Raw genomic sequence first — 27,943 nt, forward strand, 5'->3', positions numbered from 1 at the left:
CCATGATTAAAGACTACAGCCCTTAGTAAAAAAAAAAGCTCTTCTTCTTCTTCTTCATCAGAGCCATGCATACCTTCGTGAAGTTGATTACCTCCATGAAGCCAATATCATAATTATCCACAAAGGGGTCTACGAAGTCAGATTCTACAGCTCAGAAGAAAGATACTTACACACAGCCCTCCACCTCTGTGCAACCTCAGATGTTCAGGCTCGGTCCTTCGTACAACCTCAGACAATCGCGCAGATTCCTGCGTTCGCGCAGCCTGTGTTCTACACGCAGGACTCATTACCTACATCGTCCCTGCACGCAGCCTACTCCTCCGATATGTCATTTTCTGAAAAGACCTCTCATGTTTCTCATCATTGCTCACAGCTCCTAACCCCAATACTTCTTAACTCCATCAAGATGAGGATGTTTTTGAGCCAGAATAATATATCTCCAGTCGAAGAAATATCCCTCCATTTATGATGACCATGAATTAATGGATTGGATTATGGATAGATTCCCCATCTCCTCCCCTTCTAGGGATTCTTCCCTTGCTGATACTTATTGTATCAAGGGCCAAGATATTGACACATTAACAATCCCACCGCTTAAGCCGATCTCCCAGATAGCAAAGAACCTAGATGCTTCTTTTTCTGAGGCTACAATGACCGAGGGACTACAAACTCCTAGCTTCGATCCTAAAAAACTTCCCATGCATGGCATGTCAGCATTTCTCTGAGCTCCAGAAATTGATGAAGACAATACTGTCACGCAGACTCTACGAGGAAGACTTATCGGGTATGATAAGAGGCTAGCTCAGCTGGATACAACTGCCAGACATTCCTTCAATGGCCTTGCTTTGTCACGCTCCATCAATGAAGCAATGTTAAATGATTTGAAGAATCGTCAGACTGACCAAGAGAAGATATTTCAATCGGCAGTTGTCGTTCAGGAGAAAAGTTTATTTCTGAAGACATCAACTCTGCCTCAGCTGGACTCGCTCTACTTTATTGCCAGGATAGGGAATTCACCTTGTTGGGATCTTTATACTAAGCCAGTTCTGCATCCATATTTGACGTCCGTATCCGCAGTGTCAACAAAGTTGTCCCAGGACTAAAGGATCAAATGTTAATCAAGTCAGTTCAGACTATAAATTCTATGTATAAACAATATATGCAGAGGACACAGTTCTAAAATCATTTTTCATAAACTACAAGGCAGACCACGTGCTCAGTCCAGTTGTGGCTGAGGATCCAGGGGATCCAATGCCTATGGCTGAAAGGGTGCTGTTGAACAACTTGGAACTTCCACCCCCAGCTGTTCAAGTACAACAGTAGTCTGCAGGTGGAAGGCTCGCAAGTTACTGGAAAAATTGTGACCTGGGTCCACTTGCACAAAGCGATCTTAGCGCTACAATTATTGCAAACCCTTAAGATCGCGATCTTAGGCTTCGGATACAATCGTCATCCACTTGCACAAATTGCCTCTTTATCTTGTTAAACTTTATAATTCGAATCGACACTATAACAACATGAAGAACATACAACAGATTTAACGTCAGAAATATCGTTAATTACCATAGTTAAACACGTAACTATCGAGTCGATAGCTAAAAGGAATATTCCCATCCAACTCAATGCTGAAAGAAATGTGAAACAACATACAAGGGAAGGATAAAAATCTAAGTTGTCCCGCAAGCGATTTGTAACGTCTGTGACCTTTTCGATAAATCAAGGGCAACTAATCTCAGTTTATACTCTAGATGGGAGTGGTTTCCCTTTGTATAAGCCCGTAGAGTACAATCTACCTTACCCAGTGTATCAATGTTGTTGAATCGCTGAGCTCCCCCTATATTTCTTTAGGGTCACATTCGTGTCAGTTATTTTGTCTATAGTTTATCATTAAATTAATCTTGAATAAATACAAGCTGAAGAGCAAATCATACATGTTTAAATCTAAAATCAAATGGGAAGGGGACGAGCTGTTAAATGTCAGAATTTAAAAGAAACAAAATACAAGTATTCATCAAACAAGCAAATATACATGATGAAAAATTTGATTTTTTTGCAAAAAATCCCATAAATAGCAAAAACAAAATTCACACTTCTTCTTTTTTAAAATATATGAAAAAAAATTAATACCCAGTGAATATATATAAACAATTGCTTTCTCTAAACATTATTCATTATTCTTATTTCCCGTCTATGCGTTTTTGAAAGTACCCGTCTTTCTGTGTTTTGAAATGGTAGTCATAACATCCTTTGTTGTAGCAACGAAATGAAAACATGAAGGATATAAATTATTTAGCATTTTACGAAAAGCTCCCCCAAATAGATGACGATCATGCATTTACTCGTTATGTTTTTAGGAAATATATTTATTATTTATTTTAATTTTCATAATATTTGTGTTACTAAATAATGTATTTATTCGTATTTCAATACTTTGAATAAAAACATGAGTAGGTATTTCTCTTGTTGAAATAGAAAACAATTCCTAAATCACGACAGTATTAATACCGACAAGATTATATGCCTTCATTCTAGTAATCGTTTCCTTCAAATAATTGGGACCTTTCTTGAAACTGTTCAAAGTGCGTTGGAGGGAGGTACGTGTTGTGTGTTGTTACCGGTTCCACTTATTGTATGCGCAGCAAACTATGCGCGTTTGCAGACAACTGTAGACAGGAGTCGAGTTTAAAATATTCGTCCTCCACCGTTGAAGATTTCAATCTTAGCTAAGATCACGATCTTAACTCCAAGCCGTCTTACAATCGCGCTAAGATCGTTTTGTGCAAGTGGAATAGGACAATTGTATGGTGAATGTAAAGTTGATTGTAGCCGCCTAAGATCGATTGTAACTAAGATTGTTCTGTGCAAGTGGGCCCTGGACCTGGATGACCCATTCATCTCTCACATTCTCAAGAAAGGGACCGCCTCAGTGGTCTAGTGGTAGAGCGGAAGGTCCGGGATTCGATCCCCAGCCACGTCATACCAAAAGACGTTAAAAGATGGTACTTGTTGTTAACCAGTCTGGCCCTGGGCATTAAGGGGCTTAAACAAGGACTGGTTGGCTCGGAGACAGTATACTGTGTCTGAGTGGGGTATTCAGGTTAAATTGTGGCATGGTATCTCAGTGAGCTGGCACTATAAATCGGCATCAGTCCGCACTAGTACAAGCAGCCACACACACACACATACATACACACGTGCATGCATGTCGCTATATAATTGCTATAATCTTGGACATTAAACCCAATTTTACCTCACCTCACCAAGAAGGGTTACAATCTAGCCATACGCAAGGACCACCCCTTCCCTCTTTCTCCACTAATTGTTCAGTATTTCAAGTTTCGTTTATTCTACAACGTTCAAAATCTATCATCAAAAGCCTGACAAGTTAAGAATGATCAACTTACCACAACAAAAGTACATGATAAAATAGGATGATTATCTCGTAAGCATCGACCTTCATGATGCTTACCTTCATGTCCTCATTTACTGAGCCTCTAGGAATTACTTTTCCTATACTAAGGGCAACATTACCAATGGACAGTCCTGCCCTGTAAAGTCCAATGGTTGCTTATATGGGTGAGTAAAGCAATCATGGCTTTTCTGTGCAACAGGATCTATTGCACCTTCTCTCTGGACGACAGAATTCAAGCTCATCAATTAGTAGAGCTACTCAAACATCAACTTAACTTCATTTTGAAATTTCTGGTGTCCCCCGCCGTGATAGTGCTGGAATATTGCTAAAAGCGGCGTAAAACCATACTAACTCACTCATTTTGAAATTATTAACCCAAGTAGGATGGTTAATCAACTATCAGAAATTAGATCTTCAACCGTCCTAAGATCTCAAGATCCTAGGCATAATATATCTGACAGGGCAGAAGGATCGGTGGATCAAAATTCAGCATTTTCCAGCGGCTATTCCCAAACGGATTTCAGTCAACCAATGGCAAGTGACATTAGGGCTACTCATGACTGCCCATTTGTTGACAGTATGGGGCAGACTACATCGTCCCATTCAGAGGTTCCTGAAACCGTTCTTAAACCATCAACAACTCGAGATGTCTCAAGAAACACCTCCAAACTTGGACACCCAGGTCAAATGATCGAATTCATACACTACTAGGTTGGGGACTCAACTTCAAATCGGAAGTAGAGTCAGAGCTGTAGTCTGAAGAAAAAAAGCACTTAAACATCAACCAATAAAAGTTTGAGGAAGAAATCTGTGCAATATCTCTTTGGACACCACAGTTGAGAGATAAGGGTCGACATGCTCGACTTCTGAGGTTAACATTTCAACTGTACGATCTCACAGATAGGTTTGAATCTGAGGATAAAAAAGCAAGACACATTCCATCAGTGTCAAATGTACTAACAGACGCCCTATCCATGTCATCCAAACCGTCGCCCACAGAATGGATGCTACATCCAGGAGCATTCAAACTGGTGACAAAAGCAGAAGTTTACCTATCAGTAGACTGGTTCGCAATCAGGTTCAACAGACAGATAGCAACCTTTGTTTCCTTAGTACCAGACTCATATGCTTGGGCCAACGACGCACTGGCAATATCATGACTTCATGTACATGTATGCCTTCCCTCAACCAGCACTGCTACCCCTGATATTACAGAAGATCATGCATACAAGAACCTGCAACTGCTTTGCATTGTGCCCTATTGGCAAGTGAGAACATGCTATCCAGACTTCTTCTTCGTCATTACAGGAAAACCAACTCTAAAGCTCCTGAACTTGTCAAATCATCTCCTACATTCTCATTCAAAGCAAGTTCATCCAAGACCGGATCTTTACAAGCTTCATGTATGGAGCATATTACAAACAGTCTCACAAGATGAGGATACCTGACCAGGGCACCTAAGGTTCTTTCCTCAGCCCTCTGCAGATCTATGAGGAATTTATATGATGACAAATGGAAGAGTTTTGACCAGTTCACAAGATCTAAAGGATACACAGCATCTAAAGCTACTTCACCACAGGTATCCTATTTCTTATGTCATCTACGGAGCAATAGAAATCTTCAAGGGTTCAGCTTTAGGCACTTACTTGCCAGCTATGAGCTCCATCAAACTTCCTAAAGTTCCCTAATTGATAGCCCTGTTGAGATCTTACAGAATTGAGGATCAACAAAAGTAATTTAGAGCAATGGTTATGAACTATTAGGACAGGCTGACTTCGAACATCTGACACAATAGACTTTATTTCTTCTGCCACAAGCCACGACAGCCAGAATTCATTGCAAAGAATCAGCTACTTGGGCAACCAGATAGACAATTTCATGTCATGGTGTTCTCATCCTTTCTGGGATCAGAGGACACTAAAGACTTATCCATATGCCCAGTTAGGGCCTTACATATCTATCTTCAAAGAACAACTTCTAGAAGACAATTATTAAAGAAACTATTTATCTCTGTATCAAGGAATCATTCATCTGAAGTCTTGAGAACAACAATCTCCTTCTGGGGGAGAGCAGTTATACTCAGAGCCTACAGGGCAGCCGGACTGGATCTACCTGCACCCACACAATAGCTTCTGCTCTAGCGCTTCACAGTAACTGCTCTATCCAGACCATTATGGAGGATTGTTTCTGGAGATCTGACACTGATTTTGCGAATCATTATCTCAGAGATTTCGCCACAGGAGATGTTGCTGCTTTTCATCGATTTGGACATTTAGTAGTTGCACAGAAAGTAACAGTACCACCAGAAGATAGACTACAGCTACACTTACACACAATCAGGTTGACTTGATGTCAGGTTACTGTTCCTTATCCACAGATCTAGGGTCTATGTTCCATTGTTTAACTACCTAATTCAGAGCATGGGTGATAACGATTGTGTTAAGTTGATGTCCTTCTCTTAATCTTAATCTTAATCTATAATTGTTTTAAAGCAAACTGGAATTATTTCTATGCAAGCCTTATCAAACCAACGAAATCATAAGATCTGCTCCTTTTTAACGAAAAAGGAAGTGGTACCCCACCATAGACAGAAGAAGATCCAACCTAATGTCTAACCCATGGGGTTTACAGAACAGGTCACGACTGAATCACAAAAGCAGGTGGGACAGACAGCCAGCTGTGAGATTCAAACAATTAGTAGGAGTCAGGATAAGGTAAAAAATATAACTCATACTTATCCTGACTCATACGCTAGAGTACCCTCCTAGCTGATCTCCCCTGATTTGTTTCCAGACCTTTAAATAGGAAAATGTAGACAGTGATGAGCCAACCCAAAGGTCAGGTGGTTCGGGTGTGCCTACACTGGACAGAGGCGTGTTCAGGTAGGATGTTTTTTTATGTTCTCTGGGAACACAGCACAGGAAGTTCCCACCACTTTTCAGAAATAAGAAGAGATAAGCAATTAGTATGAGTCAGGATAACTATAAATGGTATTTTACCCTAAAATGTATTTTTTGAATAGCATTTTAGTGGATTATGTTATAATGTAATCTTAGTAAACAACTAAAAGAAAGATGTGTGTCAAGTGGAGATGTGTGTGTGTTTGTTCTGATTTCTGCATTTGGCACTTTCTCTTGTTTTCAAAAATGTAAATATGTTATGTGACTATTTTAATCCTTTAAATTGTACCCAAGCATGATTGAGCTTCACTATAAGTAGATATATATTGTTGAAGTTAACAACCATCGGATTTGCTAAATAATACCTATATATAAGTTAAAGTGTGGACGGGTGTCTAATTTAAAAAACTCTTATATTGTAAAAATGATTTATCTCTTTCCTGTCGCATTACACAAAGGCTTTTCACTTGCATTATAAACTATAGTTAGAGTGCTTTAATGTAGGTATCTGAAGACACTGACATCACTACAGAACATAACTGAATTCATCTTTTTATGTCAAAGCATAAGTATGAACTAAGCCGTCCCTGCAAGTCCTTGTGTATTGTCATGTTTCTTCATATGATTATCGCTGATACATTCTGTATAGTCCTTTGACAGTTACCACGGTTACGTCTTCATTCATGTTAACACAAATTATCAAGAGAAAAGGGTGGACAAAGCAAACAAGATTGTGTTTAAGTGGTTCAATATGTAATTATGTTAAACACTGATCCAGCTATACAATGCATCAAGTTTCAGTAATAGCATCAAGTTCATCTTTGTGTTTCCGGTGTATGCATGGCTATATGTCTGCGCAGGTCACTGTTCCCGCGGAAGATCTTGGCACACACTCTGCATGAGTACAGCTTGTCATTGGAGTGGGTTAGCAGATGTGTCTTCAGGTTGCTCCGCTGACTGAAGGACTTCTCACAGCGTGGACACGAGTGACCGGATAAACTCTGTAGTTATACAAAGAAACAATACTAATGAAAAGCGAAATATTTACATGTTGATAAAAACCTCATTAATCATTACTTGTTAAGCGGTCTAGCTATCTAACTTGTCAGTCGCCATTTTGAAAATATCATATAATATACCAGCAATATCATGGCATGGCACACCAGTAATGGGCTTCACACACTGTACCCATGTGGGGAATTGAAGCCGGATCTTGGACTTGACGAGCAAATGCTTTTACAACTACCGTATATCGCTGTGTATAAGGCGAGTTTTTCGTACCTAAAATGAGGGGGCTAAGAAGGGGGGTCGTCGGCTACCCCACCGACCGCTTTTTGAAAATAATCAGTCCACTGGAAATTGATCTCTATCTGATGTATGCAGTATGGGACCATTATACACAGTTTCAGTATAGGATTGCTTTATTAGGTCTGTGGAAAGGTATTAATTATCATTAATAATGACTAGCTATATTGAATCTCTGCATAATGGCCTCATGCTGCCTACATCGGATAGCAAAAACTTCCATAGCGACCTGTCTACGATAGACAGTATTTGAATAAAGGTCAGCTTGAACGGTTGACTATCAGTCCTGACAACTGACACACAATTGCAAAAATTTGCCATTCCACAGATTGTAACTGTTACCATAAATGCCTACTTTGCAACTTTCCACCATTTTGCGGAATCGTGTAAGATTAATTTGCAGCAACATGGTTTGCAGTTTGTATATAGTTCACCTGCATATGAAGAGCCTTGTGAACAGCAAGTGTACGGGACTGACAGAAGCCCTTTCCACACTCCATGCACTTGAAAGGTTTCTCTTTGGAGTGGATATACCTGAAAAGCAACAGTTGAAAGCATGAATCTCTCTCTGGAACATTGTCCAGGAAGTCGTATTAAGAGAAATGAAATCCTAAATCCAGAATATGTTAGGAGTTATGTAAGTTAAGTCAAAAGCATAGTAAAAACCCTTATATCTTGAGCAGGAATATGGATTCATATACGTCCAGGATGGAAAAATAGGATATTGCATGTGATTGGAATTACAATAGATTTTGCTTGGTTGCAATGTATACAAACACTAAAATGGTGTAAATACTAGGGCTGGTCAAAACGTTCTAAGCCTGACTAACTTTCAACTATGGGCCATAACAAAGTGAACTGGTCAATGTAGTACATTGTTTGAGTAGTTCATTGCAAGTGTATTTGGTCTGAGGCCATTTGTGTACTAGTGACAGCCAGTTGAACATGATAGGGGTCCAAATGGACATAGAAATGAAAAGAACTGAGCAGTCATCAAGTTTTTGAGAAAAGTACTCGCCAAGACATTCATGACACAAGTATATTGAGATGAGTGCCCTAGCTATTCCACTGTTACACGTTGGGCAGCTATGTTTAAGACTGGCAACATTCCACTTCTCCGGCACCAAAGAAGTTCAAGTCTTCAAGATTAGTGAAGAAATTTATGACCACTGTATTCTGGGATGCAAAGTGTGTGATCCTTGCGGATTACTCAAGATGTCAAAAGACGATTACCAGTGGATACTATGCTGATTTGCCTCATCCTTCGCCTAAGAGAACCAATCAAAGAAAAGCAGTGAGGAATGCAGACTGTGGAATCATTACAATGACTCTTCTCACACCTCTCAACTTGCAAAGGCTGCTGTGCAACAATGTGGGGTCGAAAAGCTTCCTCTCCCTCCATACTCGCCAGACCTGGCACCAATGCATGCAAATATAAAGTCCCATGCCTGTTAAGGTAGCAATGCTTCAGAAACTTTCAGTTATATAACCATATCAAAATCTGAATGATGACCTTGACATGATAAATGCATTAATACTTTTTGAGAAATTGCACTGTATTTGCTAATTATTTAGTGTCTTTGATAACATTAAAAAGCCCAGATTTTCCTGATTCAATTCCAAATTTTGTGACCACATGTGACCTTGACCTTAAAAGAAGGTAAGAAATCATATAATAATAACATTATCAGAGGTGTATCGGGAGTGAAGTCTCTGACACCTGTAATGTACCTGATTGAGGAAACAATTTGTGGAAGCGGAGCTCAGATTTGAGCAAAACGCATTACACAACTCGAAGGTGGGATACAACGGACCCCTCAACGAGCCAACCCATGATATAAGGGCAGGCAAGTTGGGTTTTTTTCCACAGTCAAGCATAATTAGCGTTTTCAAGAATATATGGGGACAATTTCTTTTTTTTCTATACAATCCCTTACCATCAGTCTGAGCTGCTCCCTGTCACACATACCTTTATTTCACGTTTTAAACAGAGATACAACCTTTCAATGAGATAAGTATACCTTAATCTAAACAAGGTCGTATTAATTAGGAGATAAACATTACGTCCGTTCCAGTTCGTGGCAGGTGCAGTTCGGTCCTCCCCAAATCTATATTCTCTGAAAACCAAATGCACCGAATAACATCTGGTATACACATATTGGTTTACAACACGCCTGGGAGTCCATAGCGAGTAATAGGGGTTAGTATCGAGACATGGAGAATGAGAATAAGACTTTCTCCCGCCCACGATGCACACAAGAGATCAGCCATGTTTGAGTGTATACCCTGTGGACGAGATGGGACCGAGGCACAGGGGTGAGTTATCGACTCATGGAGACATTTATAGTGCTTTACAGTAAAGCGAGTCTGAGTTCAGTTGTGCTTCTCACACATTGTCAGTTGTTGTTATCAGGTGACATAGAGCTTAACCCGAGAACTACAAGCCAAACCCAAATCCAAGATGGCATTTCAGGGAAAGATGAGATTTTACACAAACTTCGAACGATGAAAGGTGAGCTGTTCAGAGAAAGAGAGACATTAGAGCGGATACCAGGATAATAAACAGGTGTGTGAATAAGATACAGATTGACATACATAATATGCCAGCATCAAATACTACGATCTTAACGCTGTTGTTGAACAAATAGATGGTACTGAAAATAACTCGGTTCCAGTTGACCAAACTTCATATGGAGATCTGACAAGAAACGTGCAAGACAATGAAGATGTGTTGACAAATTGGAGCAATACAGTCAAATGCAGAATATCTTGCTTTATTGAATTATAGAGAAGGCACCTTGGTGTTGATGACATTGATTTATTTACAGACAAGGACATTAGGATTGGTGTAGCTTATTCTTATTCATTATTTGCTTTAGCTCAATAGACAAGAAGATTAAAGTGATTGGTCTACATCCACAACTGAATGAGAATGGCTGTGGGGTAGTTAACGACCTTACTAAAACACAGAGAAAGGTACTACAGAACCTGCGACTCAACAATAAGAGAGACTATTATAACAAGCATGAAATAATCATATCCCCCGCCAATATGACATGTCCGGTTGTGTGCAATGCATTAGCTCATGTGAACTATGTTCACTAAGCCTTTTTGTGAATGGCCTGATTGCAGCACTAAAGAAAGTTATTACTGGTGTTGTTTTGCCATCTGAAGTAATGGATATGTAACATATGGATTAACAACTTCTTTATTACAATTAGGAGCGACGTTTAGGTGTAGGTTCTAACACTGTTATCAAGCAAGTGAAGTACAGAGTATGGTTGACAAGAATATGTACAGGATAGGAGGCAGTGTTTATACAGTTGAGTAAGTTTAAGATCAGTTACACTGTTGTATTTGTAATGAGTTGTGTTATTACTTAAACAATAATCAGAGAAGTAAGGGAGTTCTTGCTTTACTTAGAGATCATTGAGAGTAGTAGACTGGAGTCTGGAATGCTACAGCACTGGCATGATCAGTAAATCACAAGTCCAGTGTAACTCCAAGACAGTGAGTTGAAGAGTGAAGGAGTTGGAGTCATTTTCCGCATGTAGCAGGGCGTGGAGTCATCCCACAGATGACATCCTTACCTTGTCAGCTTGCTGACGGGGTTAACCTCTTTGGTCATGTCGACAAGGTGTCCGACCTCAGATCAGAAGGTCCGTGGTTCAAATCCCATCACAGGACATGGAAATTTTATGGCCACTACATGCACATTAAAGAAATCTTCAAGTTTCAGTTTTTCACTCAGATCACAGTTGAAATCACAGTAACTAGGACATGTTCACATTTATGATGCTTGGAGAGATCCTGAAGTTTCTGCATGAAGTTAGTAAGTGAATGCGTCCATGACACTTTTGGAGGAACATACACACAAGCAATGCAGAACTTGCCAACAAGAAAGGAAATGTATTCAACACTGCGAGATGACATAATGTGCCAAGTTTGGTGAAGAAATATCATACGGTTTTCAAGATCTGCTCCGGAAACGAGGACTACCACCATTTTCAGTCTAAGTCAAAGTTGTTGCCATGGAAACTCGAAAAATATAATTTTAAATATTAAAGGCTATTTTATTGGTAAGATTGCTGTGTATATTATCCTCGACAAAAACTTTTTTGGTGTGGAAAAAGATTCTTGTCGCATGTGTATATATCCATCTCGATGGATCAACAAGGTATGTCAATGAGACATGTATTAGTATAATTCTTGTGAATACCCTACCTCTATTACATCATAGCCATAAATTCCTGTTTTGTGCAGTGACAACAAAACAATTGAGTACGATCAAATGTTTATTATATACAATACTTGGCATAAGATTCAGGTAACTTACGCTGCTGGTAAGTTGTATAAAAAGGCAGCTATGCGGGTTGCCTAAGTAAATTTGAAATATATATGAAAATGACTTAGAACCCTGCGGGTAGATCTAAAAAGATAAAATGAAAATATGTAGAAAGGGTGATACCCTGCGGGTATGAGTGAAAATGAAAATACTTTGGCGGCCGCAAGCCATATAATGATAGTTTACAGAATGATTGGCTTGCAAAGACCCTTCCGAGCCAGCCCCTTGGTGGAGATGGGGATGGATGGAGGGTCGTAATGACAGCTGAGAGAACAATGGAAACAGCTGAATGACATTGAGGCTCTTGTTAATATAGAAAAACAAAATGACGTCACATCCGTAGTACTGCACATGCCCGGGGAAAAATATTTTGCATTCTGGGATAGAAAATAGTAACCTGATACAGAGAAGAAATGTGATCGTTTACAGACGATTCTGAATGATAAATGACAACTGGAAATAAATGGAAAAACCTTACGTAGGTGACAAATATATACATCTGTTGTGTAGACATCAATGTTAATAATAGGTGAAAGGATATGTTGATCACTGCACAAACAAAAATATAAAATTAACATTTTGTGCAGTGACAACAAAACAATTGAGTACGATCAAATGTTTATTATATACAATACTTGGCATAAGATTCAGGGGCTGACTCGGTGTTGGAAAGGTAACTTACGCTGCTGGTAAGTAGTATAAAAAGGCAGCCCTGCGGGTTGCATAAGTGAATTTGAAATATATATGAAAATGACTTAGAACCCTGCGGGTAGATCTAAAAGGAATAAAATGAAAATATGTAGAAAGGGTGATACCCTGCTGGTATGAGTGAAAAGGAAAATACTTTGGGGGCCGCAAGCCATATAATGATAGTTTACAGAATGATTGGCTTGCAAAGCCCAAAACGAGGTAAAAAACTGACAGCACCCAAAGTGATAAGAAAGTATAAAAATGAGTGATGAGTGAAGATGATAATGTTAAATATATACATATGAGAATTAAATACTGAATCCAATGAGTTATAACATCCAAGTAATGTTACAGAACTAGATTGAATGGTGTCAGGAAGCTCTGATGAGTGTTAGTAGCACCGATAGGAATAACAGTTCAGTCATGTAGGTTGAGGCATTTGATTAGAAGCAGAATAATGTAAGTCATAACACACACGTTGGTCAAGCCTCTAATGGAAGAAAGAGTCACTCGTTGGGCTTCCTTAGTGTCTCTTCTGGTGTTCTGATGTATCTGGTGAAACAGTCTGAATTTCACCTGCCCAATGTTAATCCATTGATCTCCCACACTTGCACTAGCAGCTGTAGTTGCTGCACCAATGGGGAATGAATGTCCAGAATAAGCACTGGATTCTAGCCTGCCCTGGTGAGAGAAAATGTTCAGCCGGGACAAGAAGACAGTTCTAGTAGCAGTTGATTCCACGAAAGAGGATCACTGGATTTTGCTCGGTTCAACTTCCTAACTTGAAGCCATGTCATACAGGTCATGTAGGACACCCAGTCTTAGATGTAGCGAACAACGCTAGTTGCACACCCTTTTGAAGGGATCTGTTTGGAAGCTTTAAGGTTAGGATGCACTATGTTGTGTCTGTTCAAATTGCACATCACTCACTGTTAGATGTACATCTGGATCAAACGACGAGGCACAAGTAAATTCTCCACGATGGAGAAATCCAAAATAGGCAGTTATGCACATACATTGCATAGCCAGATCGTTGAAATATCCAAACACGCCTACTTGTAACTGAGCCACTAGTTTACATAAAACACTGTGAGTAATAGGCAAGCGCTACTTTGTAGATATTGATTGCATTTCTTGTAACCTCCTAATAAAGTCTGTAGTCTGTGTACAGCTCCTGAAGATACATCATCAAAAAGGGTCATGATACCAGCTTGGAGGTACATGAACTTGATACCAGCCAGATAAATCCACAGTGTCATGTTTCAGTTTTAGCACTAAAAAAAACCAATGGGCTACGAAATATTGTATATAGTCTCACTTATGGTGAGAGGATGGACTGGATTCACAGGTTGCTGACCATGCTGAATTTCAACAGAAAAATTACATAGCACATGGAGCCTGTAGTGTATGCACGTTTAGTACCCTGACTGATAGCTGCTGCCACATGATGTCTGAGCTGGGTGGGCACTGTTGCAGAAGTACATCTGCCTGCGGCACCACTGCGGAATTCACCATGTGGAACGGAGATAGAGAATCAGCAAGTTCGTTTTGTATTCCGGGCACATGTTGAGCTAACAGAACAAAATTATTCTAGCTGCCGTACAAGTCAGTGTTTTCATCAAAGCCATAATCTTCCTGCATTGTTGATCGACCTTTAATAATTAACACGGTGGCCTGGTTGTCGCAATGAAATAGCACTCGTCTCTGTGTCCACTAATGTCCACAAAGTTTAGCAGCAACCATGATTGGATACAGCTCCATGAATGCCCTGGATTCGTGCTCCAGGAATGGCCATTTCTCTGCAAACCAGGCCCCATTGAATATGTTGAAGTATCCACCATGGCCAACCGTTGCAGCAGCGTCAGTATATCGGTTCAAGTGTGAGGCGGATGTCACTTCAACGTCATGAAATACTGCTATGCCATTCCACTGTGAGAGGAAAGGGTTCCACATGCGCAAGTCGATTCGAAGGTCTTGAGACAGCTGAATATGATGATGCAGTTGGCTACTTTGGTTGATAGTCAGTAAGGGAGGACACAAAGGATCTTCGGGGGGATCACACGACAAGCAAATTTTAAGGATAGGTGTTCCCTGCGGGTATGGAATTGGAAACTGGTGGCTGCGCCGGTCCCGTGCCCTGCCGGCCTGCGAGAATAGGGATACACTGCGGGTATAGGGGTGGAAAGGGAGCAGATCATTACGGAATTGAAGGAGAGGTGTACCCTGAGGGTATGGAATTGGAAACTGGTGGCTGCGCCAGACCAGGGCCTACCGGCCTGCGAGAATAGGGATACCCTGCGGGTATAGGGGTGTAAAGGTCGCAGATTATTATGGAAATGAGGGATAGGCATACCCTGCGGGTATGGAATTGGAAACTGGTGGCTGCGCCGGACCAGGGCCGTGCTGGCCTGCGAGAATAGGGCTACCCTGCGGGTATGGGGGTGTAAAGGGATCAGATTATTATGGAAGTACCCTGCGGGTATGGAATTGGAAACTGGTGGCTGCGCTGGACCAGGGCCATGTCAGCCTGTGAGAATGGGGATACCCTACGGGTATAGGGGTGTAAAGGGAACAGATTATTATGGAATTGAGGGATAGGTGTACCCTGTGGGTATGGAATTGGAAAACTGGTGGCTGCGCCGGACCAGGGCCGTGCTGGCCTGCGAGAATGGGGATACCCTGCGGGTATAGGGGTGTAAAGGGATCAGATTATTATGGAAGTACCCGGCGGGTATGGAATTGGAAACTGGTGGCTGCGCCAGACCAGGGCCGTGCCGGCCTGCGAGAATAGGGATACCCTGCGGGCATAGGGGTGGAAAGGGATCAGATTATTATGGAAATTGAGGGATAGGTGTACCCTGCGGGTAGGAACTGGAAACTGTTGGCTGAGCTGTACCAGATAAGTAAAGAAGGGACTGACTTGCTGTCATGAGGTGCTGATTTGAATATTCCCTTCAGCAACACCTAGAGGACTGATTCTATACACCCTGTATGGTGGCGTCCCGAAGGGTCCAATCACATAACCCCTTGTGATACATGTTCTACTGCTAAGTGACAACATCTGGGGCCTTGCATGCTGACAGGTTGTTCCTAAATTCAACAGTGTCTTGGGAAGAGAATTTAGCATAGGGGATATCATCCCTTGTCCATAGTCTCTGATCAGGTATATCCCACCTAATCCGGTGCCTTCCTCAAAAAAGGCTGTTCATCACATAAGTTGAAAGTCTGTCAAAATCTGACACTGTGTCTAAATTTCCTGATTTGGCAGAAGAAGCAAGGCTAGATTGACGTATTACCTTGTATCTCAGTTAAGAGTGGATGAAATGTGTGTATGTGCGTCCGTGAATCCGAGGGTACGTCCCTGTTTAGCTGTCTGGGAAAATCTCTACTTGCTCCTGTGGCTTGTTTTGACTCCTCTCTGGGTTTGTCGTTGTCACTGGTGGTGGTAAATGTACTTGTAGGAGGTTGTAATTGTTGTCCCAAGTTCATGACGATAGACCTCAGTTCAGCGATCTCCCTGTAATGAAACACTGTCACTGTGTTTTCTGTAACACTAGCAGAATTATCAGAGCAAAGTCCTGTGAATTGTCTCTCTGTAGCGGCACATCACTGCCTTGATCTTGACTGACTGGAGCGGTTTGAGGGATCGTAGTGGTGGCGACCGTGCTGTTGGTGCCTGTCATCACCCTCATATTTCAATTAAACTGCATTAAAGGGGCACTGATCTAACGGACTGGTTGTTGCCTTTGTTATTGTTTTTCCCCCGTGAGTACCCGGATGATACGCAACGCAACTGAGCGTGACCAGAGACTGGGGTACCGTCTGCAAGGACAGCTAAATAAACTTGGAGGCTGGAGGCAATATTTGTTTTACGCATTTTTGAACACTGATTGGTTAACTGTGATCTATAAAGATTTCGACAAAGGGCGCATGTTAATTCATTTCTTCAGCCTAAACAAACAGACAAAAAGAACAAGGAGCTCATCGGATGTCGTCATTTGGAAATACCCCAGATGGTTATAGTTTAATACTAAAAACAGTATCCATGCAGTGAAAGCATTTTCGGATTTCGGCTTGCGTCGATAATACGATTACTACTCCCTTGTTGTCATCCACGTTTTCTGGTATAACCCTACACTTGTGTATTTGTCGTCATTCACTTGATGCTCAGTTAATGAATTTATTACAGGTACAATTAGTGGAAGCACCACTTATATTACCTGACAAAGGTTCCCATTTGGCATTTATTGTGTCTGGGGTAATTATTCAATCTAAATCCAGGTTTGAAGTGAGGTGAAATGTGTGTTATGTAATTTGCACGTGGCAGCCCAGCAAGAGATGAATGATCAGTTGATTTACTTTTTTTGTAAATCAACGGATCGTTCCTAGTCATCAAAGGATTAACAGAAAATACGTTGATTGATTAATCACTGTTATCTTGCACAGTGGATATGTCAAGAGTGAGTGTTTACATGTCTAGGTTTACTAAAACAAAGGGAATACACTCATATCATGGCGCGAAGTGCCGATGTAAAAACAACATACTTTGTTCAAAGGGTTAACTGATAATACGTTGATTGATTGATCATTGTTATCTCTCACTCAATGGAATTTTTAGGAACCGTGGACGCTATGAAAATAGTTGTCACGTGGGCTTTCTCAGCCGACCATTGAGACTTGACACCTATGTAAAACACCTGAAACAATCCAAGCGATCAGTTGAGAAACGAACACGGGTTATAATATCCCGAAACGATATATATCTTTTAAAATATTTGATTGTTACTGAGACACGTGACATCGAATAAGTTTCTTGGTACAGCTGCAGATGAGTGGGATATTGTTCCTTTGTGTGGATATTCACGGTTACATTCCTCGAACAAGGAAGCTGCCTAAAACTTATACACATAAATTTGGTAGGTTGTAATTATTATATCTGCATTTTGTTTTCCTTCATTTGAACCGATTCGTTCTTGTTTCTCTACGTCTTGGTTGGGAAATTCTTCAATGCGCGATAGACGTTGTTGTCACAGGTCTTTTCCTTTGTAAGCGTGTATATATTACCGTCAATTTGTAAAATGTGATTCTCTCAGGCAATTTATAAAATGTGTAAATATTTCAGTCATTTTGACTAAAAAATCTGTCCAGATTGATCAAGACGATCAAAAGGGCCTACAAACATCACAACAGATTATTATGTAGGATTAAAAGCCAAACAACTTAGAAATGTACTTTTCAATGTTACATTTTCAGTCTCTTGGTGATGACATTAAACAAAAATGTTTGGAATTCGTTGTCATAATAATACAGATGGAAATGTTTTTCAGTCACTTTGTAAAATAACTGAATATTTAGACGTTTAATAAATTTGTTACACATTTGACAGTAAAAAAATATACACACTATAAAAAAAGCATATGCTCAGGTGAAATATATACTTTGTGTTGCAAGTCAAAATAGTGTAAACGAAAATCGCAAAATTACCAAGCAAGTGACTTATCAAAACTTCGTCACCATTACCGATGCTACTCACAAAGATACCTACATTTCCTTATTATCTCGAAAACTGTATTTCATTTTGTTGATCAATGTGACCATACGCCCTTATTACTACCCATAAAAGTGACTAATGCGCTTACGAATGGCGCAGCAGAGGTCGCGAACTAGTCTAGATTTTTGCTATACATCCGGGTATTCCCTGGGAAAAAACAATAACAAAGGCAACAACCAGTCCCGGGGAATTGCGTTAGATCAGTGCCCCTTTAATGTCCGTCTGGACCAAAAAGTGGGCACATTGACACCCATGTCTGGCAGCTGTTGTCGATTATCAGCAGCTGTCAAAAAGGAGAGCTTCTGTTACATTTCTGTGAGAGGAAACAGGGCTAGACGCTTCGCCACGATCGTCGCCATTGTTGTTTTCATGCAGGTCAGAGTTCGTATCCTGGTTAACCCTTCGTGTTGATGGCGATCTGGCTTAAAATGTCATCTGTCAGCCATTGTTACGATAGCAACAAACAGTTGTACTGCATACACAACAGGATGGCAAAGGATTGTGTAGATTTCCTTGAATGACTGTGATTCGTAATGACAGCGGAGAAAACATTGGAAACAGCTGAACGACATTGAGGCTCTTGTACGCACTCTACCAAATATATTGCATTCTGGGATAGAAAATAGTAACTTGATACAGAGAAGAAATGTGATCGTTCACAGACGATTCTGAATGATAAATGACAACTGGAAATAAATGGAAATACCTTATGTAGGTGACAAATATATACATCTGTTGTGTAGACATCAATGTTAATAATAGGTGAAAGGATATGTTGATCACTGCACAAACAAAATTATAAAATTAACATTTATGCTGAGAACCACACTACAAATTTTTAATAAATTTTCAAAAGACGTCCTCTTCACTGCCAACATATCTAATAGTTGTGAGGGAGAGATGCCACTGCACATGCGCAAGGCAGGAATCACCTCACTTCTTTCCTGTGTGTCCAGATGATAACAAGGAAATATTTTTGTTGCATACATCTGTACACATGATTGCTGTTCCACACTTACAAGCCACACTAGACCATCTCAAGCAGTGAGCAGCTCTACAAGCAGAGAACAGGGGTATAAGAAGGCTGAAGTTTGTGGGATGAGGACTTCGTCCCCAAAACAGACGCCTGTCTGTTCAGGTTGTGGGCAACATCAGATCCCTGGTGACCCTTACCCTAGATGCCTATCATGCAAGAAAAGCAATTGCACGCAAAAATCAAGGTGCAGCTATCGGAGCCTTTGTCTAAGGAGAAATTTGAAAAACTTTCTAAGGCATGGCACAATGACCCTGATTATAAGATGAACACTAGAGCGTCAGCAAAATATTCATCTGCTTCATGTAAGAAAGTGATTAAGTTCATTGTGAAACCTAAAGATAATCACATGGGTAACAAGCGAGTGTCGTGTGGGGACGCCTTCTCGCCTTCTGAGGAGAAGAGATCTCGTCGCTCATCCCAATCTACCTATATAGTTAAGGAGCCGATGTACCTTTCTGGTTTTAATATAACCAGTCACGTACATCCGGAAGCGACTGGTAAGGTGGATAATCTAGGCTTCGAAGAAGCAACCGATTTCCACTCTATGCCACGCTCCCCCTTTAACTTAAATGAGTTCATGGAAAAAAATAACCAATTCAATGTCTTTAATGATTGACAAACGTATGCAATCAATGTCTCATGAAATCTCATATTTAAAAGAATCCGTCGCACAACACGAGATTCAAAAGAGATCTAAGGCTGAATGATTCGCCCATATAAAGCTCATAAGGCTACACAGATATATAGACGATTTCAGGACAAATCGCAAATCAGATTAAATACAGTGTGCCTTATTCAACTACTAACACACTTAGGTTTCCTGGTTCACCCTCAAAAATCAGAATTAGTACGCACACAGGACATCACCTACATAGGCGCAAGATTTCTATTCAACAAAGGCATAGTAGCACCTCCAGAGGACAGATATTCAAGAGTAGAAGACATGATGTCAAGCGCACTCGATCAGCCCATCAAATCAAGACGCTGGTGGATGTCTTGCCTCAGCACGCTCACCTCTATCCAAGATCTAACAGAGGCAGACTACAGTTACGTCCCCTGCAAAATTGGATGAATACCACCAAAATCTAGAGCTGGAAGCCTTAATCCAACCCCCGCAAGTTCGAATCTCAGAAGCAAGATTGTCTGCACGACTCGTCAGTAAAGATTGCTACAAACAACTCGACCGTGGTTGCTTACATACAGCACCAGGTGGCACAAAGTCTCAGCCTTTATTGAAGGACGCTACACATTTATTTGCCTCAGTGAGTTGCAGGATCGAAGCAAGACATATACCAGGCAAGTTAAATATTCTAGCAGATTACCTATCCCGGAAAAACAAGATAGTACCCATGGAATGGTCACTACATCCCAAAATATTCAAGTGGATAACCTTCCTATGGGAAACTCCAAACCTAGATCTATTCGCCACATGTCTCAACAACAAACTACCAGTCTACGTCAGCCCTGTACGAGACCCGCTAGCTCTCCAGGTAGATGCTCTATCTATGAACTGGGAGGGAATGTTTGGCCAAACAGGACTTGGTTTCCAAGGTTACTACACCTCCTAGTGGAAGAACCTCTGAAACTCCCGGTACGTCACGATTTACTGAGATAACCGAAAACGGACATGTTTTACGGCCGCCTCGACAATCTCCACCTTCACGCGTGGAAGTTATCTTGAATAAGATGCAAGCCGCCGGTTACTCTAAATCAGCTGTATGAAGAGTGGCAAGCTCATGGCGACCAGCATCATCTGCCCTATACAATAACAGATGGGACAAGTTCGTCGAGTGGAGAATAAGAAATTATTTAGGCATGGAGATAACGATACCTATCGATGCTGAATTCTTGCTCTATCTCAGAAACGACAAGAGATTACGACATGGCACTATCGAAGGCTATAGATCTGCCCTGGCATCAGTGTTACAACACGATAGCCTATCTATAGGTACACACCCAGTACTGAATCGACTCATGAAGTCTTTTGCACTGGAAGATATTAAAACACCACGTGTATTTCCAAAATGGGATCTATCAATAGTATTGTCAGCATTGATGAAACCACCTTATGAACCCATGAGTAGTGCGACATTACTATTAGTTTCCAGGAACACTGCCTTTCTCCTAGCCATGGCCACTGCAGCTCGTTTATCAGAATTACACGCTATTGACATTTCCACTGTAACTCATACCCAAGAATGGAAATCAGTGTTGTTCAGATCACTTTCAGATTCTATTGCCAAAAACCAGTCGTCAACCTTCGGCCCACTCGGACACAGGCAATATACAATACCAGCCTTAAGTAAAAGTGTGGACTATCCAGACAGATTACTTTGTCCCATAAGAGCCTTGAGATACTTCATTACAGCAACTCAACCCCACAGAAAGCAGAGAAAACACCTTTTTATCTCTTGCAAACCCTCGTCAGAAAAGGACATAACCAAGGGTAATGTAGCGGGATGGCTCAGATCGGTTATCGCAGATAGCTATAAACTGGCACAAGTCTCCATGCCAACTTGGGGAAACTGCAGGCCTCACGAGATCAGAGCCCTTGCAACAAGTCTAGCCACATGGAATACAGTATCCATTGAACAAGTCGTAGCTAGCTACCAGTGGAAGTCCCATAGCACGTTCTCAAACATACAGACCGATCTGCATGGACTATACACACTGGGACCCTTGGTGGCAGCCCAGGTGATAGTCTCCAAGTAACCTTGTTCCCCCCTCTTCTCGGGAATGGGGGAAAGAGGGGTGTGTGTGTGTGTGTGTGTGTGTGTGTGTGAAGATTTCAGAATACCTCATGAACTCAGGGTAAGTTGACCTTTGTACACAAGTGGCAACACTGAAATCATAGATCGAAAGGATATAAGTGATATATACGGTTTCTACATGATAATCTAGTATGTATGATGTACTACCACTGGAAGTGACGTCATGGAAGACCTCACGACCGGACTAACGTCAAACATACATTAAATATCACTATCCAAAAGAGCATAACGGAAAACTACGTCAAAAGGTGATATGAGATCATAGAAGACATATAACGCAAACGAGGTCATTAAAAGACAACCGGAAGTGACGTCACAGGTGATGTCATCACCGGAAGTGACATCATAATATGTCTAAGTATCACATTTGTGGCTAAATATGTGTATATTATATCCATAATATGACGTTTTTTCTCTATGTCTAGCCTCCAAAGTAGGTTATTAGACATATTCCGTCTGGTCCCTTTTGTATACAATCCTTGTTTTCCCACTTCACAAAGCCAAATATCTAAGGGATGCTAGATACCAGATCCCACCGGTCCCTCTAGTGTATACTGGCTATGATGTAATAGAGGTAGGGTATTCACAAGAATTATCTAACAATAGTTATCTTTGTGTATAATTCTAAGAATACTACCTCTATTACATCAGTAATTAATCCCTCCCACCTCCCCAAATATCTGCATCTAGTTGATGAGGATCATGGGTTGAAAGAAGTGAGGTGATTCAATCCTTGCGCATGCGCAATGGCGTCTCTGGCGAGGGATAGGGTTTCCCTCACAACTATTAAATATGTTGGCAGTGAAAAATTTATTAAAAATTTGTAGTGTGGTTCTCAGCATAAACAGGAATTTATGGCTATGATGTAATAGAGGTAGTATTCTTAGAATTATACACAATGATAACTATTGTTAGATATTGCTTGAAACACTGCGAGATTTAAAACAAAAGTTTGGTGATCTTTACATCCTACTTGGTGGCTATTTAAATGGGTGAACAGGATCATTGCCAGAAGTGGTTGATGATGATGTTGCCCATCAACTTGGAATACAAGATTTTTCAGAATTATGTGACAGTGTGAATGTTAAACCGTCCTCCTGTGATCGTGGTGAACAAGTATGGGAAAACATTACTTAATGTTTGCACTGCTTTGAGTTGGTTCCTATTTAATGGTCGCTGTGGTACTGACATCGGGATAGGTGACTTCACATTGTTCCCAGGCCACTCACTTGTACTGTTCACTCAGGTGACCACATCACACCCATCCCTTGTGACCATGATGCACGTGGACCAGGTGACAGTTACCTTTATGTGTGGAGCGAGGACAGGGCAGCTATGTTTAAAGACTTGTTACTCTCAGTCGACTCTGTATCCAGGCTAAGTGTACTGAATTATCTATTCACTGGATGAAGCAGTACAGTTATTTATAGTGTTATATAATGTGTTCTGCAGATTGTTTGAAAATAAGTAAATTTAGTTTTGCTCTTAAGCAACCTTGGTTTGATAAGGAATGTGTTTTGTTTTAATAATTTTTTTATTTTTTTAGAGCATTTACACAATTTTGCATAACAATATATTCAAAGAAATAAAGCATTACAGCTTGACCACAGCTTATAAAAGTAATCTCTATTACAATTAGTGATGGAAGTGTACTTTGTTAACTTATAAAATTCAGTGAGCTCCTGTGTAAATTGAAATGTTGGTGGATAGGTTTAAAGGATTGTTATTTTTCGATAAATAACCAAAAAGAGCATTTTCTTTGGATATTGTTACCGGGCTTTGCATTTTGTGCGATATCCAAATTTCCATGTCACGCCAGATGGAGCTCACTTTGTTGCATTCCCAAAATATATGTTTAACATTAACTGTTTCATTAGAACAGTAGCTGCGAACAGTACTGTCTACAAGGTAGACACAATTTTATGCATAACAACTTCTTTAATACTATAAAAAGCTTTCTACAGTATTAGAGAAGTTGTTATCCATAAAATTGTGTCTACCTTGTCATCCGTCAACTTCTAAGTAATGCCTATGAAACAATTTATTACTGTATATGTATCCCATTTTATTATATATATAATATATGATGTAAAATTTGATACTGGAACCATTGAAGTTTAGTCACGTTTGTGCAACTGAACGAGATAGAATATTGATACTCTTCCTGTTCGACAGGCAGCCTAGGTTGTCTGCCAACAATGAGGAAGTAGGGAGTGAACCCCGTTGACTCATGGAGGGAACAGTTATAGGCATGAACTAAGTGAGAAAGGTGATCTTTCCACTTTGCCTTTTGCTGCTCCTCCAGAGTGCCGAGCATCCCTAAGAGCGTCCGATTAAACCGCTCACATAAACCATTACCCATTGGATGATACGGAGTGGTCCGCGTTTTGAGAATACCCAATATGCTGCACAGCTGTTTGATGATATCACTCTCAAAGTTCTGGCCTTGATCAGAGTGCAACTTCTCTGGAATGCCATAGTGAGCAATGAAGTGATCAAACAGTACTTTGGCTGTAGTATGTGCCGTTTGGTTGCGAGTGGGAATGGCAACAGCATATTTGGTGAAATGGTCCGTAATGACCAGGATATTCTCATAACCACCAGAGGAGGGCTCCATAGGTTGAGTGGTTTGGATGCTAACTAATGGTGCACGCTCAGTTTGGTTAGGAGCTTTACGAAGTATACACCTCTGGCAGCAGCGAATCCTTTTCTCCACATCCGTGATCATTCCCGGCGCGTAAAACCGTGTCCGGAGAAGAGCCACGGTCCTGTCCCTACCAAGATGTCCCATGCCGTCATGTAGATGGGTAATGACCTCATCTCTTTTAGACTGAGGAACAATCAATTGATAGTAAGGTGCCTGTGGAGAAGGCCATCTTTGACAGTGAGTGAGTCCCACTGCCTGAGAATGGATGCAGTGTCCCGGTCCATGGATTTGAGAGCCTCCTTGGTTGGACGCGTATCATTACGGATGAGGTCCAAAATCGAACAGATTGAGGAATCAGCTTGCTGATATGTTCTCATCCGTTGGCTAGCGACAACGTCAGAAGGTTCCATACCATCGACCGCCAACATACAATTCATCACCTCCTGATTGAGGGAGAGTGTCTCCACGGCACATGATGAGATGAGTTGCCCATTACAGAGAGCAGACACACTTTGAATGTCCATGGACTCACGCGGCAACCTGGACAAAGCATCTGCATCAACATTCCTTGCACCTGGAGTGAGTGAGTGAGTATGGTTTTACGCCGCTTTTAGCAATATTCCAGCAATATCACGGCGGGGGACACCAGAAATGGGCTTCACAAATTGTACCCATGTCGGGAATCGAACCCGGGTCTTTGGCGTGACGAGCGAACGCTTTAACCACTAGGCTACCCGACCGCCCCCCTTGCACCTGGAACATACTCAAGGGAGAAGTCATAAGTAGCAAGTTCTGCGAGCCAGCGATGCCCAGTTGCATCCAACTTAGCAGAAGTTAGGACATACGTGAGGGGATTATTGTCAGTCTTTACAGTGAATGAGTTGCCATACAAGTAATCATGAAACTTCTTGGTGACAGCCCATTTTAGAGCCAAAAACTCTAACTTATGAGCAGGGTAATTGCGCTCGGCTTTGCTGAGACTGCGACTTGCATAGGCAATCACTCGCCTTTGATTGTCTTGGGATTGGTACAGTACTGCACCCAAGCCATCCCCACTTGCATCGATGTGCAATTCAAAGGGCAGAGTGAAATCAGCAAAAGCCAAAACGGGAGCACAAGAAAGCCTGCTAATAAGCTCACTGAAAGCTGACTGTTGAGCATCCCCCCATACAAATGGTTGGTTTGACTTGATCTTGCGCTTGGATCTCCCGCCATGTCCAGCAAGCAAACTGGTTAGTGGCTTGGCAACTTTAGCGTAGTCTGGAACAAAACGTCTAAAGTAGCCGGAGAATCCAAGAAGACGACAAACATCTTCGACATTACGTGGAATTGGCCAGGTCTTCAAAACTTCAATCTTCTCAGGGTCTGTTTTTATACCCTCCTTGGAGATGACATGACCAAGGTACTTAACGGAGGTCTGCAAGAGTTGGCATTTTGACGGCTTTAGCTTGAGCCGTTCTTGCGCAATCTTTGAAAGATTGCTCGTAATCTCTCAAAATGCTCATCAAAGGTCTTAGAAAACACAATGATGTCATCGAGATAAATGAGGCATTGGAGAAGATGAATGTCGCCCATACACCTCTCCATCAGGCGTTGGAAAGTAGCGGGAGCATTTGTCAGTCCAAAGAGCATAGAGTTACACTCGTAAAACCCAAGTGGGCCAACAGTAAAGGCAGTACGGGCCTTGTGCTCCTCATCCACTTCGACTTGCCAATATCCACTCTTAAGGTCAAGACAAGAGAAGTATTTTGCCCCATGTAAAGCATCAAGAGTTTCCTCTATCCTTGGTAGAGCGTATGAATCTCGAATTGTGCGACTGTTCAATTTTCTATAGTCAATACAGAAGCGCAGACTCGAGTCATTTTTGCGAACCAGGACAACAGGCGAGGCATATGGACTAGCAGATGGACGGATAACTTTAGCATCTAACATCTGCTTTATATGGTCCTTGACCTCTTGATACATAGAGGGCGGAATATGTCTATGTCTTTCCTTAAATGGAGTCTCATCTGTGAGTTCTATTTGATGGGTGACCAAGTCAGTATGTCCCATGTCCATATCAGACTTGCTAAACACATCGTCGAACTCATTCAGTAGAGAGCGCAATTGAGTTATTTCATCTGGAGTGTGATTATCACCCAGAGAGTCCAGTTCAAATAACTCTTTGGGTAGTTTGGTAGGTACAGAGCCAGTATTACTGACACCCATCCTCAGGGGATAAGCCGTCCAACACAGCAACTTGTTCCAAATGACAAAGTACTGTTTTGGCTGGAATTGTAACAGCCTTGGTGGACGGGTTAGCGACCTCAAACTTGACCCGTGTAGTTGAGTGGGTAGACTGAAACCCAACAACGCCAGTAACGAGGGTAAGTGAACCAGGAAGAACGGACTGTGTGGCACAAAACTCCATACCAATCTGTGGAGCACTACCACTGCAAATACCTGTTATAATCTGGTTGCAAGAAGGGGGTATGGTTATAGATTTAGTTGTCCGCACATTCTCAGTTCGGTTCAGGTCATTCCAACGCCTACTGAGCCACTGAATAGCCATGGTCCAAGGAGAAGAACTCCTAGATACCCTGTCACCAGGGTTGCTTTCACAAGCAGCACGCAGGACATTGGTCCCCAGGATAAGAGGTACCTTAGAGGTGAAGTCATACCCCAAATAGGATAGCTTGGCTCCCCCATCTCCATGCACCTCTAGTAATGAGCTGATTTGGTGGAGTGGCAAGTGAGGGAGGTAAGCTCTGTAGAAGTTTTCAGAGATAGTGGTGACCATTGAACCAGTATCTATCAAAACTTCACAGGCATGCTCCTCTACCTTCACATGCGCGATGTTTGGGTGCCCAACTAAATTGAAAGGCACCTTACGTTGAACGCTTTGGTTAGAGTCCTCAGACCGCTCCATAACTGGGACTCTTAGAAGTTTAAAGCAGGGCAATGCTGGTGACCCCTTTTGAGCCCTGGCCTTCCACAATCAAAACAGAAAACTGATGATTGTTGTAGAGGGGGTTTATCACCGACCTGCTTCACTAAAGGTTTATTTGTCTGGGCACCTTTGAAGGGAGCTTGGCCTTGACTCCTGGTGGGTCTTTAAGCCTAGAGAGCACATCCTCCATCTCCCGAACACATGGTACAGGAGTGGTAACGGGACACTGATGTGCCTCCTTAGGGGTAAGCAGTTCTTCCTCCACCCGACGTACAGCAAGCAGCAGTTGGCTGTACTCGAGACCAGAGTCAAAGTGATGATGAGTTGCCTGCTTCAAAGCCCCATCCAGAAACGGCT

The 27,943-nt window shown here is 41.5% G+C and overlaps 1 protein-coding gene across 2 annotated transcripts in view; it reads right to left on the bottom strand.

The window, feature by feature from the left end:
• Nucleotides 1–7,048: 7,048 nt before the first annotated feature.
• Nucleotides 7,049–27,943, bottom strand: part of LOC124115358 (protein odd-skipped-related 2-like) — an 80,322-nt gene continuing 59,427 nt past the window's right edge. For both annotated transcript variants that reach the window (XM_046476304.1, XM_046476305.2), the window contains 2 exons: nucleotides 8,052–8,151; nucleotides 7,049–7,313 (listed from right to left, as the gene is read on the bottom strand). In XM_046476304.1, coding sequence (XP_046332260.1) covers nucleotides 7,128–7,313; nucleotides 8,052–8,151 — 286 coding nt within the window. In that variant the 3' untranslated portion in view covers nucleotides 7,049–7,127. The remainder of the gene's footprint in view (nucleotides 7,314–8,051; nucleotides 8,152–27,943) is intronic.

The sequence above is a fragment of the Haliotis rufescens genome, unplaced genomic scaffold, assembly GCF_023055435.1.
Source record: "Haliotis rufescens isolate VD_foot unplaced genomic scaffold, xgHalRufe1.0.p SCAF_1, whole genome shotgun sequence".
Lineage (NCBI taxonomy): Eukaryota > Metazoa > Mollusca > Gastropoda > Lepetellida > Haliotidae > Haliotis > Haliotis rufescens.